Below are 18,110 nucleotides of genomic sequence, written 5' to 3' on the forward strand. Positions count from 1 at the left end.
ATGATGGTGGTGATCAACGAAAAAAAGCTTTATGGAGATCACAATAATGACTTTCTTCTTAAATTATCCAATAAGTCAGATTTGAAACTGATCTTTTTCATGCTACTTCGTAGAGCGCGAAGGTATAATGAAACAAAATGTGAAGACATACAAAAATATTATGATCAAACACAGGTGATTCACAGTACCATCGTCCATTGCCCAAACGAAAATTCTACGCTGACTTGAACTAGATCATCTGCTTACCATGCAAAGAATGAGCAGAAAAAAATAACCAAGAAAAATGAACCCAACACCGGAAACACGTCATCATGCGAGATTCACTGAATGAATATGAAGGCGGCATCTGAAGGATACGAGTAGCACTATTATAGACGAGAAGCACTAATATGGACAAGGCATCTTGTTGCAGAACGTTCGACATAATCATAATATTAGATTTAAATTAGTTCTAAAACTCTTTAAATGAACATCAATTTACTTTCTAAGGAACTGAGGTCTGCTGAAACTTACCTCTAAACCGAATATAGGTCTCCATCTCACCCGAGCTTCAATAGTGCTCAAGCACCATGAGATGGCGCATCTAAGAGAAAATTTCAACGACTACTTTCATCGACCTTTTTTGCCATATCTTCTGCAAATATGGTAGATGCAGTTCTAATTCGCTCAAAAATTTTATAAAAAAGTAAATTTCTAGTTTCCATCAAATCAAGCAATCAAGCACATCGAATTTCTGAACATAACTTATTGCTCTGATCACCACAGTCATAAAATTTCTAGAAACAATTGGTCGTTTGAAGGGTAAAAAGTTTCAAGGGTAATCATAAATATGGCGAGCAGATGAAGTATTACGTTACATGCACACAATCTTCAGTTACTGCTCAGTCACGTCCCCTTCATATGTTGACGATCTAGCACGCTGCATAATCAATGTTGTCTAGAAAAAAGCAATGCACCCAGAAATCGAAGAGCCTCGCATAATATGACTCTTTTCATTAAGAGTCAAGAGTACCAACACCACGAAAACATTTCACCCATACAACTAATTCAGGAATGTAAGAATAAGAATAAAAATAACTGCAATGATAGCAGAGTCACCAAAGCAATTCTAATAAGCAACGCAAATCAACAGAAAAGATTGCAGTTAGACGGGAAATACCTTGGACAATGGAATGTCAAACTATCAGAGCACTCGGAAAAATATGTACATTTCAACAGCAACAAATGTACTTCAATTATTCTTTAACTATTTCGCGGGCAAGTTACTATGTATGGTCACTTAAAATATCCTCCCAAGAAGCCCAACACGGTCTCTGGTTTGTGTTAGAGGCCTCTGCCATACAGAAAATATCTGACTGCTGTCCGTACATCGTACCCTACCGGGATAAAAAATTACATAAGAGCATTTAAATTAAAGTTTTGACCCTAACTATGATATTGACGCTCTACCCCCATTTTTTTTTTGACAAAGCGGATCTATCTATATATATTCAGTAAATAATTCAATGTAATTTGATATAATTTAATTCAATTCAATTTAAATTATTGTTATTCATATCTGCATAAAATGAATTTAAATTATGGAGAAGAAATTTAGCGTAGTGACAGAATGTCACAAACTCTTCAATTGCAATCAACTCGTCAAATATGATAAATATTTAAAATCCGAGTAAATATAACATATAATAGTTCTTACTTTCTGGTACCACTTTTAGAAATTTAAATTTCTGGAAATTTCTATTCTTTCCCTTGAAAAGGTTAAGCTAGCCGTAACCAGAGCAAGAACATGTAAAACACATAAACGATACAATACTAATGAAATCCTCCAACATTGAAATTACTAGTGTGAACGACGAAAAAATACAACCTGATACTAAACAAGAGAATACATATTAAAATAACCAAGATACACAGAAGCTCTTGAACATCTTGGTATGTTAATCGTGGTTATTGTCACACTTCCTAAAAACGGAAACAAGAAGTGCAAATGAACGACTTTTAAATACAAATAAATCAGACGACAGAACGATATTCAAGCACGCTCCTACAACACAAAAACAAAACTTCAAGCGGGACTACAAAAAATCCCAGTGTGTTAACAACGGAAGATCTAGTTTGCTCCTTGATAAGGCGGTTGGTGGGAGTAAATGCGAACAGAATATGATTTCCCAACGCCAGGAGTATTGAAAATGATCACATATCGTCAAAGCGTACCAATGAACGGTCCCTAGGCCACATTTTTTAAAGGAATTAATGAAACAAATCAATGGGTTAAATAAATAAAACAAACAATATTTGGCTCAAAAAAATGTATCTACTGATTAAACCCAGAGAAAATGACAATCTTAGCCGCATTTGAGCTACACCGGCTGAAGACACAAGAAGAACGCTAAAAACAAACAGCAATGAACGCGAGTCGTCGAACAGCAATGCATTGTGGCAATCGTCTGTTCGTACACTGGCGCATGTAAGGGCGGCTTCGCTGAAGGGAGCAAAATTGAGAACAAAACAGTGTGCAGCATCGAAATTAACACCAGACAAGAAGTGGACGATCGTGACATGTTTCACTGAAAATGACGATGCTATACTCGACAGATTTTACAAACAGTGCTAGCGTTAAATTTGGCTATCGGGCTTAGTGAAGATAGCAGCCCGACGCCTGCGAGATGCTAGTATTCTCTCAGGACAACTCGTAGCAGATTTCAAGTACAGGAACTTACTTTGGATTAGTGGGATAATTTTCAATTTTACTTGAAAATAACAGTTATACTCTCACCGCTCCAAGCTGAGTATAAATTTCCTATTAAACTTTCGTTTCTACCACTGCACCTCATTTCCATTCACGTATCAATACTCTCTCGTCACATATTCACCACAGACTTGCACCACGTTCATTGATGCATCCAGTGCAGTCAATGTCTGACGGATCCACTGCGATCAATGTCTGATGCATCCAGTACAGTCAATATCTGACACATCCAGTGTAGTCAATATCTGACAGATCCAGAGCAATCAATGCCTAATGCATCGAGGACAGTCGATCCAGTGTAGTCTATCCTTGGTGGAGGAGGCACAGAGCTTAGTTGTCATAGGGCCGATGTTGTGAATAGTGCAGGAAAAAGGCTGGTATCAAGGATACATTCCGTGCAGCTGAGCTAATTGGTGTTCTGGGTCGTATTGTCAGCAAACATGACCGACATAAGGCGGCCGGTGAAGTTGGTGACAGAAGCAAGGGCTCTCGACACGCCATCAGACTGAAGCATAGCACTGCAACACAGGATTTGGATATAATAATTTGTTCAGCCTGCATGCAACAATGTGCAATAATAGTATCTCTACAGCCTACATTAAAACATGATTCGAAAATATTACTTTGACAAGTTTATTCAACTGAAAGCCTGGCACTTGATAAATGTAAAAATCTAAGTAAATGCAGAGCTGGAGCGATTTGCAATGGCGATGAAACGTTTACCCACGCTAACTAGCCGACATCACTCTAGGGCAACAGGAATAGTTACCTATCTAGGTTAATGAGTATCAGCAATCCTATCAACCACAGATTATGGAAATAATAACTCAAGTTTCCCGAAGTAATGAGGGCGAGAGTAAACCTGCAATCGACTTGAAAAAAAAAAAAAAAATTTTTAGGGTCGTACGCAGTTTGAAGTAGTATTGAATAGTGCGCACACTTGCGACGGCCGTAAATTTCTGTCTAAGAGCTACTCTTGAGAGTGATCATGCTAGTGCCAATATGGCCGCCAGTAAACTATATGAAACCCAATTGCGGTCGACGGAGCAAACTTTATTGGCCTTTAGAATCCACCAATCTATATATTACTGGGAGCCACCATGTCCCGTAGTAGTAGTAGTAGTAAAATATTTACTAGCGCTTCAGATAGCTATCTATATCGCGCCGGAGGTGAGGTCTTCAGCTACGTCAAAGATGTCCGGTCTCTTCCGTCTTCAAGGCTTATAGCCTGGTCCATTTTAGGCGCAAGGGCTGGGCGGTAGATTCCCTGCTCATGGAGTGAGGGTCCGCTCCGACTTCATGTATCAACTCCAGCGTAAGTTTAGTGAGGCTTGGTCTAGGTGATGGCAAGGTGCGATTATAGTCTCGCTAAAGGCGGTGGTGCAAGTGCATATGACCGACCGGCGGTGGCGTTACGGGGTCATGCTAAATCTCTGGCAGCAGGTTGCATTCCATCAGGTACCGTCTAAGGTTATCGGTTTCGAAGTTACTTCGCCGGTCCTCCCGCAGCATTCTAGTGAGCATCTCGTCATGATCAAGGGCGGATGTGTTGGGGTAGCAGTTTTGTCGGAAAGACGGGCGCCACTCCATCCGCGCGGCGTTTAAACAGCCCCCCGCCTGCCCAGGAGTCCCTCAGCTAACCCTCGCCGTTAGTGACTATTAAAGCTGGCGGGTCGGGTCTAGGTCCCCGCCAGGGTTCGTCAATCCAGCGAAAGGTCTTTGCGTATCCGTAAGAGAGCCAGGTCGTTACCAGAAGGGCGTTTTGCCATCTCTGTTAGTCTGGACTCTCCACCCGAGCCACCCGGCCATGATTGCATCTGAGGCCGTACAGCCTCGGGTCTCATCGAGACACGCAAGCCCCCCCCCACGACAAGGACGAGATGGCACGGGGGGGCCACCATGTCCCTCTCATTTCATCTACAAGAGGCGTTGGTATAAGTCATACCCATTACAAAAACGCTAAGAAATGACAATCATTACTGCCAAGCGGCTACAGCATCAGCATAATATTGTCGGAACATCTCACAGGACGGCGTCATAGGCAGCGTGGACGTAAGGGACGGCGAGGGTGTACACAGCCACCCAGACGCCCTGCAGCTTCTCTCTCAGCGTCGACGCCAGCGTCGCAAGGGTGGGGAACTTTGTGCCCACCTGCAATGATCAACTCAGCAAATTACATCATCCCCATTTTACCAAAAAATCCTATTTTTACCTATTAATGTATTTTTTTCAAGCAACTGGCCAGACAGGCACTTCAAGAACAGGCGTTAAACTGCAAGATTGGGGATTAGTGAAACATCATCTAACAAAGTGAATAAAATAGACATCGTCATGAGTCTTGGCAGGCTGGCGCGACTCGAATTACCAACGATAACCAGAAACACAAATTGCATGGATGAAATAAGCTGACCAGCCCGCCAAGCCTACAAAGTCATATCAGCTCGTAAAGTCGTTGCAGTTGAAATAAATTTCAAACAACACGCTTGCAAATTTTTGAGAAATTTACATTTGATAAAAGGTAGGAACGTGTGAAGGCCTCAATATCTTTAAAGGATTTTCAATTCCTGTGTCAATGCTATCGTCCAGAAATGCACAAATTTGCTCGGAAACGAGTAGTCAAGCAATATCAAAAACGATAACACATTGGCAATAACACCGCTGGAGTCTGCAAGACAAAGAGTAACGTGAAGGTTACTTCAAAGATGAGATAAAAATTTAGCATTCATCCATGAATTCAGCGCCCGCATGCATATATTTGATCGAGAATCTCAACTCCCCGCGGACGATACCTACTCGAGTAAAAAATCTACCTGCCTTATCTATAAAAAGTACAAGATTTTAGAAAGTCTTACTGCATCGAGAAGGGTTGCAATGTGCAGTCGTGCGGTGGTGAACGCAGGAACGACTACGCGAGCTGCACTGCCCCAGCGCTCCAAACTCCACCTGTACATACAAGCCGAGCCAATATACTACACAGTAATCAAAATAAAACAATCAAATATTTCTCCAATCATTATCTATACAAGAATGTCAATATCATTGGGGCATTGAACTTAAATAATCAACTGTAACTTTGAAAAAAAGTGATTAAATTCTTGGACAATCAATGAAGTCGAGTTAAAATTTAAAATATTTACTGATTTCAATGAAAAACTGCATACTATTCTAATAATGAACAGTAGATGAAAGGTGTTCTTCACCCACTGAAGAAAATGAAGAAGTAATAGTGGCTCACTTGTATACAGCAGTCGAATGCTCGGCCAAGACATGGACCGTGCCTTTAACTTGCTCGCTCACGCCGAACTTGGCAGCCATCTTGCCGAGAAGTGTGGAGTCGAACTTGGCGCGATGCTCGTCTATGCTGACGGCGGCGTAGCCGACGACGGCCAGCAGCAGCGCCACCCAGAACAAGGCGCTCAGGACGCTACTACCCAGGCCTCGCAGGGCGCCTGCACGCCCCTCCTCACGCCTCTTGAGGCGGCTCGCCGCCGCTGCGACGCCCACTTGGATGCGCTGTATAGTTGACATTGATGCATGTAAACAGCAGCCACAGATAATTATCCTTCAACTGATCATCAAAAATTTTTCAATCTTATTCGCAATTCTAGTACCATCCATGACAGCAAATTATTTCAATTTCAAAATGACGGAAAAATGAAGTAATCATAGGAGGTTTACTGTATACTCTACTCGTATTTGAGTCCATGTTTCTGAGACAGAAAAAATATCAGGAAAAAATGAAAACGATTGCAAAACATTCAGTGCATACTTTGATCTCCCTGTTGAGCTCCCTTGCTTGAGGGTTGTCCGCCATACGATCAGCGGAAATCTGCTCGATTTTATTGATGGCGCTTTTTGCTTGGCTGCTTGCAAAGACGCCAGAGAAACGCGACTCCCCGCCTGGTTATCAACAAACAGCAGCAAAGATATCATCATGATTAACAGTAAATTATAATGACAAACATGTTAAAATCAAAAGTATTAGTGAGAATAATTTATTGAATTAAGAATGGAAGACAAACTCACTATTGAATGTTGCCCCAGGGTAAAGTAGCTACGGTGGTGCAGTGGTGAGAGACTACGCCTCTCCTACCCAGCTTTCGGGTTCGAGTCCCACTAAGAACAAATTAAACCAGGAAGCTCATCTCATGGCCAGGAATAAAAAAAAGCCCAGGATGCTGCGTAATGCAATCCAAATGGTTCTGGCGGGTCTAAATGGTGGTTGCAATACTACCAGGTGCCTGAGTGCCTTGAGAAACTGACCTATCATCCTTACCCCTATTCGCCACTACGAATTACAATACCAACAACAAACTAAAAAGATTGACTATACCAATACACAAAAAGACTTTCCCAAACTAAAAAACGTAATTGAGTTGCTATGGCACAGAAACTGACCAAGAAGCTTGACGAGCTTGGCGGACTGCATGAATTGCTTAGGCAGCATCGTCAGCCACACATCCCAGCACTCATCGTTGCTCTGCAGACACAGCTCACAAGCACTGCCAATCTACCATGGAAAATATTCAATGCTATAACACTGGAAATTATGTATATCTTTGAAGGATGCATGATAGACATGATAGCTTGTAAGCATACAGGTGAGATTTTTTTATTGGAGGTAGAACAAGCCAAACGGATTAATGAAAAATGTAGTATTTTAGAATTATTTGATGAGCAACTCTAAAAAAATACTTACATCAGCAAGACAATTTTATAACGACTGCAATCTTCATGAGATAAATTTAGTATTGAATAAGTTGAGATTTACTTGCTGCGCCATTGCAGGAGAGCAAGATGGCACAAGTTTGGGCAGCAGCATTGGGAAGAGCTGGCAGCTTTCAGTGGTGCAGCAAGCCACCTTCATCTTGGCAAAAAGTTCTGTGATTTGCTTGTTGATGTTGCGAGGAATCTGAGTGCTCGAAGCAAAGGCAACCTCCAACAGCGTCAGCAGATAATTGGTCAACACAGCTCCCTGGAGTGATAAGTCTTCGATATACCGCAGAAATCCTCATTCAATGATGTATAATCCATATGCATAAAAATTTTTGTCATAATTTTAGTCGTAAAAATTTTTGAGTGTTTTGTTACACATTTATTAGGTGATGAAATATTTTAAAAAATGTATGATGATATTTTCCTCAATGCAAGCATACAGTTTGTTTGAAGCAATATAAACTGAGCTCAAATTTTTTATCTACGAGCATAAAACAAATATTTAGGAAAAGACTCCAGTCATCTCATGAGAAAAAGGAAACTTCTTGCGAACCTGAGCCTTGGACCGACGCTGAGCGCCGTCACTAGGAGGAGATCTGCTCTTCTTGCCAGCAGCTGCAAGCTGGTAGTTTTCCAGGCCCTTGGCAAGATCTTTGGCACTCTGACCAACGAGCGCACCATACTGCTTGGAGGACACCAGTGGCAGCAAGCCCTCCATCCACACTGAAACCATCAAGAATTTAGAACACAATAGTAACTCTTAACACCTTAACTCTTTCACAGGCAATCCTTGAAATACACAGAAATCAAAAATTCACAAATCAGTACTAGAAAGTTCGGGCTGGACAATTACAAAATATTTGTACTAAATTGGAAAACAAATTTTGTATATTGGAATATTAAATTGCAGTTAAAGATTTTATTAAGTGCGACAACAATCCTAAATTTTTTATAAAACTCAAATGAAGGCATACAAATTTAAGAGAGTAACTATCAAACTTCAATAAATGCAAGGTCATCAAATTACCTTAAATGAATGAATTGATACTGCTACATCTGTCTTTGAAATACATGTGGAAAAACAAATTTCACTGTCAGTATAAAAAATTTCATTAATGCACAGACTTAAAACTTTGGGCATGGTAGGAGGTGATGCCTTGTACAGAACTATGGTCAGATAATAAATATTATTGGTGATTAGCAGAGGCATGATAATATAGCCTCAAACCATAAATGACCATAAATTGTAGCTTGCTAGTATTGGGTTAAAAAGAATAATAATATGAATATTAGAGCAAGAATATTGATAATTCCTGTAGGAAGAACAAAGTGAATTCATTATGATATTTTCTTGAAATTCCATGGCTAAATTTCTTACTCCTAGGAACAATCTCATCAAGTAGTAAGCAAATTGTGCCCAAAATTCTATTTCTTTTGTTGAGCAGGAATAATTAGTTTAACTTACTCTTGACTGCGGGCTGGAAATGCTTTGCCTTTACAGCAGTCTCAATAGTGCAGCTCAACAGCCAAACGTATGTGAGTCCAGGTCTGGGATGAGTCTCATACATTTCTCGAAGAGCTATGTAGTCATCAGCATGCGTCACACTTGCTTCCCTGCTTACATTGTTGATTATCTGTGGGCAGAATCATGAACACATTCTCAAGTAACATATAATAAAAAAAACTGACATTATCAAAAGTGTGCTCAATTGATGAAGTTTTCATAGAAGCAAATGACTAGGTTTTACAAGGGAACAGAGAAACTTGATAAAAAATGTTATACAAAATTACAGCTATAATGGAATAAATCTTAATTTATACGGTATTAGTATAAATATAGTTTATTATTGATACCAATCAAAACTATCCCCCCATCACCAATAATTTTTGTAAAACCACAGAATTTCAAAATCAATTTCAATTGTGCACCAAAGTACATGATTGAATAAATGTTGTCACTGTCAAAAAGTGTGTCAAACATATTACTTAAAACAAAAATGTCAAACTTACCTGAATAAATAGTGCAAAGCCATGAACAGATAGACCTCTCATGGCCTCGTGCAACATAGATGTGAAGCAGTGACGATGGAACTGCGACAGCACCGTAACAGAGCAGCCTTGCACCACACGCACAAGGAACTGAAATAATCAACTTTCAATAAAGAAGTAAACAAAAAAATTAAAAATCAGATATGTAACATTTAATTCTACTTTCAGAACTTTCAGCTAATGAATTATCCATGTTTGAAGGAAAATGCATAGAATAAAAAATATTCTAGGTATTATTTAGGTCCCTTATAAAATTTAAAACGAATCGAAATTATTTGGAAACGACAGAAATTCAATGTTTCAACTAGTATCTAGAAAATTTTTTAGCAAAAGTGTACTGTAAAAATCTAACATTGGAGACTATTTAGTATGAGAATTACTGAAACGGGAGCAGGAGCGAGAAATTATTATACTTCACCTCTCTGATTGGTATAGAGACATAGTCAAGAGGGGCAGAACTGCTTGGTTCCTGCCTGTATGCCGAGTCAACAGGAGTGGTAGGATTGAGTCGAAGATTGAGGAATGATGCCAGGTCTTTGAGCCATACAAGATGATCAGACCTGAACTGAGTTTGCAATGTCTTGCATAACCCTTGGAGCTCAGACAAATTCAACTGCACAAAAATATGTAATTGGATTTAAAATGAATGATTTATTCAAAGATTTTGTTGATGATATTAGACCATTGTCACAAAAATCTATGAAGTAATGATAATCCATAAATTTTAATCCAGTACATATTAAAGACTTATATGTAAATTCAAGAGAATTAGTTTAGTGAAAAGTTTCACCTTAGACACAGCCTCTTTCAGGGTCTTGGGCTTGGCAGGAACATTTTTTTTGTTAGCGGTCTTACTACTTTTTGAAGCAGTAACTACAGCATCCTTGAAAAGCATTTCATCATCATCTGCCATCTTGTCAATCAACTTGAATTTTTCAATTGCTTTTGGATCATACGCTTTTGGCGCAGGGTTCTTGCTACCTGTAACAAAATAATACCTTCAAATATTATGTAGGTATATAGGCATACATTGGTAGATTGCCACTGTGGTTTAGAAGTTATTGCTGGAATGAAGCATGGCAAGTATGTATTGATACAAATGAGAATAACATGGTTTAGCAAGAAAGCATGTGGACAGTGGACTGACATGAACCTATAGAAGTTGAGTGATGACAAATAAGGAATCACAGACGAATAATACTTCCTAAATGCCTCCAATGCAAAGGAGTTATTTTTCTGACTCAATTCAGTTCAAATTGGTTGCTCTTGTTAGCAATTTTTTCCAATATCCTATGAGAGTAAATACTGGGGAGCTGTGGCAATCATAAGGTAGGCAAACATAAGTCTTTTAATGAAATAAGAAATTCATTGTACATGTGTAACATCCAAGATACTGGCCTCTTTAGAAGTGTTGGCTTTAAAAGTAATTATTTTAAAACAAATATTATTCAGTTCTATACATAGACTGCAGACCAGTAAAGTATCATGGATACAAGCATTATCACACATAAGAAATTGAGTAGATGAGGAAATTAAAAATGAACTGATTCTAAAAAATCTTTGGTTTATCACTAGGAACCGTATGGAGTGTGGTGACACTTTAGGCTTAAAAAAAGTATCATGGTGACACAATTGCCAAACTTCTGCCTACTGGCAGTCTGGCACTGGCACTCATGTGACCAAGTTAGTAAAGTGACCATTGGTACGGGTACCAGTGTGGAATTCCAGAGGGGTAATATATTACCGGTAACTGGTAAACATAGCAAATCAGAAAACAGGACCTAAAAATCTGGAAAGGCCAGCATACTTCCACTTTCAGTCCATCACCATCACTGATGTATCTCTGCAAGCTGCCACAGCTGTTTCATAGGAAAAAAAAACAGAGCTTGCATCATCACAGTAACATGAATCCAATCAACACTTGAATGCGTCCAACGTAACAGTCACAAGAATCCAATCAAGGCTTGAACGCGTCCAATGTAATAGTCACAGGGATCCAATCATCACTAGAACGTGCGCAACGTCACAGCTACTGGAATCCAATCAACATTAGAAAGCTAGAATGGACCACCCCCAAATGCACACAATTTAAACGCACTGATGCCAATTTAAAGCTAATGTAATTACATACACCAGTAATTCTTGCAATGACAAAATAATTGCAAAAGAAGATCCTGAAATTCCTAAGATTTAATTGAAGGGACAGCAATTGAAATAAGAAATCAAAGGGATATCATCAAGGAACTGAGAGGCAATTAAATAATGAGACTACATCTTTTAAGCACAAGATGCTTGAAGAAGTTTGTTCCTTTCTTATCTCAAGTGCATAATACAATAATGTAGTTATGTCACTATTGATGGAAATTGCAAAGAATAACATCTTCCCTATGTACATTCACTCACAAATACATGAAAAATTGCCTATGATTCAATCCACAAATAAAAAACTGATCACTGATGCAATAAGCTGAGACATGAAAACTCCTTGCAGTTGCAATGAAGAGGGCCGCAGAACATTAGCTATAGTATCCAGTAGAATCATTCGTTCACAATTGTACCTTAATGTATTTCATGTTTTATTTCATTACCTTTTGAGTGTCATGTGCATCTTATCAATAAATTTTCATTTTGCTTACTTGAACCATGTTGTGTCCACCCTTGAATAACTTACTTTCTGCAACCCCTTCCATGCATTGATGACTTTGTGTGTGACAAAACAATTTAAACATCCTCCTGATGTCAGTATTTCTAGAAGGCTAGTTCTTATGAACACATTTATTTGATGTTTAGGAGTGGTTGGTGTGGAGCTACAGTCTTTTTGTCAAGTTCTTGATGAGAACCTAAGATCGCTCCACCAACTCCTGGCCATCAAGAAAGAAGATAAGACATTCCACCTATGAACCAAAATTTGATTTGGATACCAACTTGAAGTTGATGAGCCTTGCCCTTTTCCTAGATACTTTGAATCCAGACATATGTGACTTAGTCCAATTTTCTAGTTATTTCTAGGAGTATATTTACTGATTAGGATGCTAGCATGACTAGGGGTATGGGAGTATATTGAATGACTTGTGCGACTTAGTAGGACCAGTTGTCTTTCATAATCCACTCATGAATGCCCCATACATCAGTGAGGGAATCATGTTGTTGTGTCAAGAGTAGTTGAAACTTTAGTCTGACTAGCTAACAAACCAGAAGTGCAAAATTAGGATTTAGTCTGACTAGCTTTATACCCGAAGTGTGAAATTAGGATTTGCAGGTTTAATTCTTGAACTGCATAACTGTTGCTTTTTTTCTTGCTTTACTTCCATTGATGTTCAACATTTCAAACTATCAAAGTGTGCTCTAGGCCCTAGATAATCATTAGCTCTCCCAACAGCCCAGGAAATGGTAAGATGGCTACAACCCTTTGGGCATACTTCCTGCCATAAGGTAAGAGTGATGGTGCTGAGTGCAGTGTGGTGTGCTTGGGTATGGTATGTGAGTGTGTAACTTGGTCCACAAGCCACTCAGCATTGATTTCCATCCCTCCACCAGTGGTCAAGTTCTGCCTTGCCAACTATCACTCCTTGGCTTGTACCTGAAGCCTGGGACGGTTACTACTTGATTTATGGTTGTTACAACCATAGTTGGCCTTGGCTAATGTTTGAGTAAGACGTTATTATCTGGCAGCAGAAGCTGTTAATAATTATTTTTCCATTTGTCACTTTTCTATTATCTTGTAGTTACCTGAAACTAAAATGCTGAGAGGCCACAGTAGTCCACTCATAAGAGCACTTTACCAAGACCAAGTGGGCTGAACTGACACCACTGCTAGTGTTTGATTTAGACTAGGTACCATTCATTTATTGTTGTATCTGCCATTTTGTATTTTGTGTTTTTGTTAGTAGAAAATTGTTTAGTGTTTTCCATGTTTCATGCCTTCCTGAATGTGACTCCTTCTGACCATATTCAGTATTTGTTCCATGACCAACAGACCAAGGACTCAAGAGATACAGTCTTGCATATTTGTGCGGGCTAACCGGGAACCGCTACAGCAATCAGGATTCAGGAATACCATCCAAAAGGAAACAATAACAAAGAAGGGAGCATGGATACCAACCAATGGGACAGCAATATACTCATGTGAAGAAATGAATTCTTTCACATGAAAATATGAATTCTTCTACATTACAAATTTTTCAGTAACTGACATTCAAGAGAATGGTTTAATAACCTTTGTAAATGTTATATGTGCATGCAGAATCAATGGTGTGCAACAACAAGGTGGCGGGAAGAATGATGGTTACTACTTACTGCCCGAGTTCCTGGTTAGTTCTCATTACGTGATTGGTGGGTGAGGTAACTACAGTGCATTAGCTGCAATAAAACTTCCGAACTTTGAGACAATAATAGAGTGAAAACTTTACGTGATATATTGTGAGCCATCATAACTTCTAATAATGTGGAAATCACAAGGTTCGGAGAATCTAAAGGTTTGAATGCTACATTTTTGACTCAAATTTTGAGTAGTCAAGTCAGTCAACTGAGTCAAGTGTCATGTCATCACATTGTGCATTGCCTTTTCTTTGGTAAGTTTCTCCGATTGCCGACGAACTTCTCCTCAACTTAAAAGCTGATGTAGCAAATAAGTGCAATAATCCATTATTTTTTTATACTTAATTTAAAACCATTATGTTAAGAGTAAATAGTATTTCCTTCTGTAGATCCCTCTTGTTCATCTGTGAGGAGTGATGTGTGCAATTAACAATCTTGGGACCTTCCCTTGTTGCCTGACTTAACGTTCATGCCAAAGCTGATTCTGACGGTCTGCAAGCCTGTTTGTTGTTTCTAGTTGCCTGGAATGTTTTTTTGAAGGCAGAATGCTTTTTTTTAAGTGAACCATTAATCTAAGAATTCCATGATTTTCCATCCTGATTGCTGCCTCTAATCCTACTTGGCAAGTAGGCATTATTGTTCAGTGTCAGTGGGACAGTGGCCATCTCCCATCTGTAAATCATGATTACTATAATGTGTTCACATTCAAAATTAGAAATTTTCTACTTTCAAAGCCATGGTTTCAAAATGACAAATATGTACAGTAACACATAAGGTATCTTCCATCCTAAATTCATTTACTTTTGTTAATAATTAGAAAGGAGGTAATTCATTTAGCAAGTAGGTATCTTGCAACTTGGGGGTCAAAAAATGGCAGGAAAGCTCTGGTCATTGTTTGAAATCCTAGAAAAGGTAGATATATTTCATGCTTCACCCCTACCTAGCTAGTACTACTTATTGTTTTAGTTTTATATTTGTCAAGCGATTTCTAATGAATCCTATATAAATATAATTTTTATACTAAATTCAAATGTACTTGATGTGGACATTTATCTGATAACTCTGATTTATGAAATTATGATAATTGATCAATTATATCATTACTCAAACTCTCAAATTGGATTTTGGAATGCTATAATAAAAACTTAATTATATTAAATTATAATTACATACTAACCTTTCTTTGAATCAGCTTGGCCATCCAGTTGCTTTCCATCTTTAGGCAATCCATTGGGTTTCTTCTTGGGTGCTCCAACAACTTCCCATTCTTCAGACATTTTGATTGTTCAGAGATGAAGGCTCTAGTCTAACTCTAGGCCTTTAGGCTTTAGCACGGTCAACGGGTCAAGATATCCAGAATCCACTCAATCCAGAATGCCTAATAAATTTTATGAAATGTTTGTCGCAAATTTAAAAGCACATTCTCCTCTCACTGGAACCTGGAAGTCTCGTATGATTTCAGTGATTCAGAGTTCAGACACTTTACCTTTTTTACTTCAAATTCAAAACTGAAATAAAAGTAAAAAATAAAACGAAAAGTTTGCGACTCAGCACAGACAAACTGGAGAACTACCTGCAAGACTTCTCTACCAACATCTCAGATTCTCAATCTCAGGTACGTACAAACTGGCCAACTGTACAAACCTGCTCGTCAGTCATCACCACTCAAGTCTCAACAACTTACTGCCGACAGTCCTGACAGGCTGACAGGCTGACTCCCGGACTAAGTGGACATTTGGAGGCCAGCGTGATACCTTATAATGATTAGTTTGAATCGCGGACTTACGGATAAAAGAAACTCTTTGAAGTTGAGTAATTTAGAGACACCATATCCAAACAATTAACTTTCTCTTCTGAGTAAATTTGACGAAAATCTGATTTGTGATAGGAAAAAGTAAGAAGATATCAAAAGTAAGAAGATATCACAAAATTGAATCTACGGTGGTAACCGTTTCTGCTCATACGCAAACAGATGTCGGTAAAAATGGTATATCTCCCAAAGCAATGAACGTAGCACGATGAGCATTGGTACACATATTCATCAATACCTAACGGTGATGTTTAGCTTGTGAATTTTTTTAATTTCGCCTTCATTCGAGAGTTATATGGCGATACGATCCGAAAATCGCAGCGAACACATTTCTTTTAAACCACTAAACAGATTTGAACGAAACTTTGAATATACAAACCTAATATCTTAACAGTGATGTTTAGCTCGTGACAATTCTTTAAATTTTGCCTTCGTTCGCGAGTTTATTTTTCCATTTTTCCCTCATTTAAACAGCAATGCGTCCTTCTTAAATTTGCAGTGAACAAGAAATTTATTTTAAACTACTGTACAGATTTGAATTAAACTTTGTATATTGTTACCTGACCTCGCAACGGTGGTGTTTAGCTCGTGATATTTTTTTCGATTTTGCTTTCGGCTATGCGTATGCAGCTCTTGGTCAATGCAAATTTAAAAATCGGCCTCAGAAATGCTGGTCGTTTCTTCGTATATCCGTATAACTTGCGAACGAAGGCAAAATCGATAAAACTGTCACGAGCTAAACATCGCCGATGGGAGGTTAGGTATTCATATACAAAATTTCATTAAAATATGTTTAGTATTCCAGAAGAAACTTCTGTTCACTGCGAATTTAATCATGTTTAACTCACGAATGAGGGTGAAATTAAAAAAAAACTCGCAAACGAAGGAAAATTTAATAAATTTTCACAAGCTAAGCATCACCGTTGGATAGTTGGAATGCATATTCATTTCAAAATTTTATTCGAATCTGTTCAGTACTTTGGAAGAAATGTCTGGTTCACTGCGAATTTCGGCACGCATCGCCATATAACTCGCGAATGAATGCGAAATATAAAAAATTTTCACGAGCTAAACATTACAGTTAGGTCCTAATGAATCCGTGTACCAAGTTTCATCAAGCTACGTTCATTACTCAGGGAGATATATTCCTTGTTCATTGAGTTAAGGAGACCGGCCGCAAGTTCGGCCGTTAATTTGTCCGAGACGTCTTTTTCTGTGGATCATAGATTGTTCGACAACGTTCACTTTGCCCGTAACTTGTCACATCCCAAAGAAGCACCCATTTAGCTTCAGTGTTTTCTCTCTTTCTCTCATATGTGATGAATAATAACATAAAACGTCAGTTCGGAGAGATACACGTCAAGCCTTCTTGACATATGTTGCTAAACTTAGGCTTCGAACCTAACCAAACCCCGATCAGAAGGAACTGCTTGAACAACTTGAATCAAAGTTCAGATGACACACCGAATCGACACTTCTCCGATCTGCATATCGATCTCTCCTTTCTTTTTATCTTTTAACTGGAGGCCACAGATTACTCAGATTTTGGATTGTGATCGACCACCACTAAAGTTCGAGCAAAGATAATAAAGAAAATTTGCTATTCAACAGCTAACTGATAACAACAGTGGATGAATATGTCATAAATAGGGTTAAACGCTTTTTATGAAGAAAAGATAACGTCAGCAGAGTGCAAAGTTGGTTGGTGTCAGCAAGGTTGGAGCACCCAGCACGTTCGGCTCCAATTAGTCAAAGTTTGAAACTGATCCAAACGAAGAATTTATATGTCATTGAAAACGCTATGATTTAAATTGACGGTTCTGCCATCAAGTCAGTTTTTGTAAAGAAAGATTCCATCCCTTTAGAAGGGCGTTTTTTTTGCAAGAAGTAGCAGGAGAGAATCAAGCGGAAAGGCACGGAAAATCAGATCAATCACTTCCAAGCTGCCAAGACAGCACCAACTGCTCACGGTCAGTCAGAGGAGATGGAGGACTAGTAATTAGTAGGAATGATGTCCAGAGATCAAGGCCTGTAAATAATGTAGGAAGTAACCGCATACATCAAAGTAAAAGTGCACAACAAGTTTTAAAATATTTTTACACGAACTCGGATTCCGTTTTGAACAAAAAAAGTGAACTGATAAAGGGGAGCGTCTGGGTCCCAGAAAAACTTTTTTATTTACTGACGGTGACGGATCACTTTGAAACTTGGTACACATATGTAAAATATAAATCTAAGACTTTTTGTTCGTATAAATTTTTCGAGAAAAATGAAAGAAACGCGAAATTCTTAGAAAACGGCATAAAGGGGGTACTGTAGAAAACTATCTCCTCCTAGGATTTTCAAGCTACATCATCGAGACGCATATCATTCGATGCGTAAGGACCATATCTATCGATTCGTCGTAGCTTTTCTAATTTGAATTTTTGCGGGTGTGGGGCATTTTTTGTAAAATTTCGGAAAATTTTT

General features: G+C 38.7%; 1 protein-coding gene across 1 annotated transcript; it reads right to left on the reverse strand.

Moving 5' to 3' along the window:
* Positions 1–2,303: 2,303 nt before the first annotated feature.
* Positions 2,304–15,546, reverse strand: LOC108678529 (transmembrane protein 214). Its single transcript, XM_018166979.2, has 13 exons — positions 15,009–15,546; positions 10,305–10,495; positions 9,933–10,127; positions 9,476–9,604; positions 8,931–9,099; positions 8,019–8,188; positions 7,521–7,724; positions 7,148–7,259; positions 6,519–6,649; positions 5,985–6,262; positions 5,602–5,692; positions 4,776–4,900; positions 2,304–3,267 (listed from the first exon to the last, which is right to left on the reverse strand). The coding sequence occupies exons 1-13, from the start codon at positions 15,106–15,108 to the stop codon at positions 3,156–3,158; spliced, it is 2,007 nt and encodes a 668-aa protein (XP_018022468.1). The 5' UTR covers positions 15,109–15,546; the 3' UTR covers positions 2,304–3,155.
* Between the last annotated feature and the right edge of the window lie 2,564 nt (positions 15,547–18,110).

The sequence above is a fragment of the Hyalella azteca genome, unplaced genomic scaffold (genome assembly GCF_000764305.2).
Source record: "Hyalella azteca isolate HAZT.00-mixed unplaced genomic scaffold, Hazt_2.0.2 contig11040, whole genome shotgun sequence".
Lineage (NCBI taxonomy): Eukaryota > Metazoa > Arthropoda > Malacostraca > Amphipoda > Hyalellidae > Hyalella > Hyalella azteca.